Source organism: Chrysochloris asiatica, unplaced genomic scaffold (genome assembly GCF_000296735.1).
Source record: "Chrysochloris asiatica unplaced genomic scaffold, ChrAsi1.0 scaffold00027, whole genome shotgun sequence".
Classification (NCBI taxonomy): domain Eukaryota; kingdom Metazoa; phylum Chordata; class Mammalia; order Afrosoricida; family Chrysochloridae; genus Chrysochloris; species Chrysochloris asiatica.
Window position 1 is genome coordinate 26,442,542 of NW_006408545.1, and position 4,841 is coordinate 26,447,382.

General features: G+C 41.7%; 1 protein-coding gene across 1 annotated transcript in view; it reads left to right on the top strand.

The window, feature by feature from the left end:
* Nucleotides 1-798, top strand: part of LOC102817463 (uncharacterized protein CXorf67-like) — a 1,762-nt gene extending 964 nt beyond the window's left edge. Inside the window, exon 2 of the mRNA XM_006839998.1 lies at nucleotides 40-798. Coding sequence (XP_006840061.1) covers nucleotides 40-798 — 759 coding nt within the window. The remainder of the gene's footprint in view (nucleotides 1-39) is intronic.
* The last annotated feature ends 4,043 nt before the right edge of the window (nucleotides 799-4,841 follow it).

Below are 4,841 nucleotides of genomic sequence, written 5' to 3' on the forward strand. Positions count from 1 at the left end.
TTGGCCGCCGTGGCCGCCAGCACCGCGTGGAACCACCAGGCCCGGCTCTTGGCCGCCGTGGCCGCCAGCACCGCGTGGAACCACCAGGCCCGGCTTTTGGCCGCCGTCGCCGCCAACACCGCGCTGAATCATCAGGCCCGGCTCTTGACCGCGCGCCGCCGCTGCGGCCTCCGCGGTGCAGAATCACTTGGTCGCCGTCGCCGTCGCTGCCACCTCCCATCGCCAGTTCCTGCTCTTCACAGGTGCAGCTGCCCACCACCAGGCCCTGCGCGTGGCCGAAGCCTCTACCGCACCGTACAGCCTGGAGCTACTTGTAGCCACTGCATGGCGCCTCTCGCTTACCGCAGCAGCGTCTGCACCCCTACTGGCCAGTCTTCTCGCAGCAGCCTTATGACGCCTGGCCGTGTCCAGCAAAGATCCACCCTTCATAGCCGTTCTCCACCTCAGCTGGCTGGCCAGAATCCGCCTTCCTCTGGTGTCTCCTTTAGAAGGCTGGGCTCCCCAAGGCTTTCCAATCCTCCTGATTCTGAGGTCCCAAGCCTTGCATCCCAATCTAATCGTCCTGTCCGCATGCGTGCCTCCTCACCTTCGCCTCCTGGCAGATTCTTTCCTTTACCTATGCTTTATGGTGAGGGCTCCTCCTCCCCCTCTCCCCCTAGTTCTCCTGCTTCCAGCTCCTCTTCTTCTTCCCCTTGGTTTTTGGGCCTGGACTCCATCTCCACTCCTATCCCTGATAGCCTTAGGCGTGCCTTAATGCCTGAGCTTGATGACCAGAGTCCTCCCTCTCCATGTGAGTAGACAGAAATAGGGAAATAGGAAGCACCCCATTCCCTTCTACCCCCACCACACTCCACCACCAACCCCTTCACCCCACCACCTACTACCTCCCATACGCACCTCCCATGCTGTGATCCGTCAAGACCTAAAGAAGAAATAGATAGATAATCTAGGGTGCTGAGCGTGCTGCCTGCTCTTGATTACTTGTGAGGTCTCCTAGAGTTCTAATATCCACTAACCAACATTATGAGCCAGTAGTTAGCAAAGATTTTCCTTCCTATAACTTCACCATTTAAGCCTGCCCCTGCTATTAATGCTTGCTTGTAGACTCCCTTCTCTCTTTAAAGGGCCTGTCTTTGTCCCTGAGCAGAGGATTCCCTTTTCCAAGTTGTTTCTTTGATAATAAAGTTTTTAATGAGTAAAATTAAAATGTGGGTTTAATTAAAAAAAAAAAATACAACTTTGAATGTATGCATTCTGAATTTAGACATGATCTCTAGACGAGATGTGGTGCACTGAACGCAAATGACCAAAGACTGTGAGCTGAAGGATGATACCAAGGATATCATACATGAAGAAAGCAAAAGGTCATTAAGAAGAAAGGAAAGACCAAAATGCAAACCATAAGAAACTCTGAAACTAGCTCTAGGACATAGTGTAGATAAAGTAAACAGACGATACGATGTCAAAGAGCTAAACAAAACATTTCAAAGGGCAGCCTGAGAACATAAAAATATTATAATGAAATGTACCAAGGCCTGGAGTTAGAAATCAAAAGGGAAGAACGTACTTGGGTATTTGGCACTGTGCAAGTTAAAAAAACAAGAAAATATTCAAGCCTTGAATCATAATAGGAAAGAATTGAATGGGCAAAAGTTTTGGTGTGGTGCTGTAGGATAAGCACTGCATTGCTAACCACAATAGCAATGTTGCAAACCCACCAGCTACTCTTTAGATACACTATATAGAATAACTATAAGCTTAAATTGAATTGACAGTTCATAGCAGGAAGAATCAAAAATAGATGGAAGAAGCACCCAGTGTTATAAAGAGCAAAGATGTCACATTGAGGAGTAAGGTATGCCATGATATTTTCAATTAACTCATAGGCAAGCAAAAGGTGAGCAAGAAATAGAAAGATTTGAGAAGAATCATCACATTTTAATTGTAATATTAGCTAAGAATATTGAATATAGGATAGACTAGACTGCCAAAAGAATGGATAGCTCCTTGGAATTGATGATGCTGAGATGTTATCTCTTGTAATTTGGACATGTTGTCAGAAGTACCAGTCCTTAGAGGAGGACATCATGCTTGGTAAAGAGGAGGTCAGAAAAAAAGGAAGACCCTCTATGAGATGTATTGACACAGTGACAACAACAAGTTAAAGCAAACCAACAATTGTGAAGATGGCGCAGGACTGGCAGTGTTTCCTTCCATTGTACATAAGTTCACTATGCAAATGTGTTCAAGTGAAAATTGCATAGACCAAGAAACAGTTATTCTAACAGAAAATGGGACTACTAGATGGTTCAAAATCAGGAAAACTGTGTTCCAAACTTGCCTCCTTACGCCATACTCAATCATTGTGTTTATTGGGAAGGTCCACCATTATAAGAAGATTGCAACACCAGGATTGGAGGAAGACTCACTAACAACTTGAAACATGCAGCTGTTACAACTTTGCATGCTTAAAGCTAAGAGGGCATAAAGAATATATTATTGAAGATCATAGGCCACAGACATTAGTATGGGTTACACCTCAACAAAATCCTCACAACTGGACCAATAAGCCACAGCATGATAAATGAAGAAAAGTTTGAAGTTGTCAAGGATTTCATTTTACTTGAATCCACAGTCAATATTCATGGAAATAGCAGTCAAGAAATCAAAGGATATACTAAATTGGCCAACTCAATTGACAAAAGAGCTCTAATGTGTTGAAAAGTAAAGATGTAACTTTAAAGACTAAGTTGCACCTAACCCTAGCTATTGTATTTTTAATTCCTACAATGCTTTTTGCTTCCTGAAGCAAAGATATTCTCTTAAAATTGAAAATGCCAAACCATGTGAGATTACAATTTGAGTAGTTATCATATCAATTGTAATTCTATAGTCAGTTTTCACCAGCTTCAACCAGTTTCTGGACTTCTGTTACAGTTTCTTCATTTGTCAAGATTGACTGTCTTCCCTCTGTTGGTTCATCTTTAAGGTCTTATTAACCTTATCAACAACAACCTTCCTTAAATTGCTTGATCCATCTGTTGTTTTTTTGTGTGACAGCATTCACATAAACTTGTTGCAAAATTTCAATAACAGTAAGATGCCCATTTGAGTTCTGTTAAACATTTGATATTAGCCCAAAACTCAGAATCACTTTTCCCCCTGATGGCACAAAAATTATCCTTTTTTTCTGAAGGTACCTTATGAAACTAAGACAAGTACATTATTCAGAGAACTTGTCAGTAGCCATGCACTAATTGCAGTAACATATTTAAATACATTTTGCTTGGAATAACCCTGTGCTGAACTGGAACTGTAGTAGTTACTAATACTCTTTGACTTGCTGTTATTTGGTGCCATCTAGTCCGTACCAGAGTCCTGGTGTGACACTGTGGGTTAATGTGCCAGACTGCAAAGCCATTTGAACTGTAAGGTTGATGATTCAAGCTCACCAGCATCTCCTTGGAAACCCTATACAGGGTTGCTATGGGTCAGAACCTACTCGACAGCACTTAACAACAACAACAAGTCAGTACCAACTCATAGTAACCTTATGCACAACAGAACAAAACACTGCCTGGTCCTGTGCCAGTCTCACAATCATTGCTACATTAGAGCCCATTGCTGCTGTCATTGTGCCAATCCATCTGGTTAGGGGTCTTCCTCTTTTTCTTTGACACTCCATTTTACCAAACATAATATCCTTCTCCAGTGGCCAAGAGCAGTTCATTTCAGTTCACTACTGGCTAGAATATCAACCTTTATGTGTTCCGTTTCATTGTTTGCAACTTCCAGTTTTCCTAGATTCATATTTTGTACATTCCAAGGTCCAGTTATCAGTATGTGTTTGTTTCCTCTCACTTAGCCTTATGTTCCATTAGCAAATGAAAGTCTAGAAACACTGTTCCTTCCATGTCATTAACATCTACTATATTTTGAGGAGTCAGTACTTCCTCAGACATATTTTGAGTGCTTTCTAAACTGAGGGGCTCACCTTCTGGCACTAAATCAGACAAAATTTCATTGCTACTCATAAGATTTTCATGGGTTAATTCCTCAGAAGTGGACTAGTTTATTATTAGTCTGGAAGATTTGCTGAAACCTATGGACTATGTGTGAACCTGCTGGTATTTGAAACACCAGTGACATAGCTTCCTGCTCACAGCAAAACACAAGTCACCATGTTAGGACAAACTGACAACTCCCAACCAAAAGAAGTCCAGGTCCAGATGGCTTCACTGGGGAGTTCTACCAAACATTCAGAGAAGAGCTATTACCAATTCTACTCAAATTATTCCAGAATACAGAGGAGAATAGAAAACTCCCTAATACATTTTATGAAGCAAGCATAACCCTCATACAAAAACCAGGGAAGGACATCACTAAGAAAGAAAATTATAGACCGATATCCCTCATAAACATAGATACAAAAATTCTCAACAGAATCCTAGCCAACAGAATCCAGCAGCACATCAAAAAAATAATACATCATGATCAAGTGGGATTCATATCAGGGATGCAAGGATGGTAGGATGGTTCAACACTAGACAAATAATCAACGTAATCCACCATATAAATAAGGAAAAAAAAAAAAAACAACTACATGATCATATCGATTGATGCAGAAAAGGCATTTGACAAAATCCAATATCCATTCCTGACAAAAACCCTCAACAAAGTAGAAATTGAAGTGCAATTCTCAACATAATTAAAAGCGTATATACAAAACCAACAGCCTACATTATGATCAATGGAGAGAAACTGAACTCTTCTCTCTGTGAACAGGAACCAGACAAGGATGCCCTTTGTCACCACTCCTATTCAATATTGTGATGGAAGTT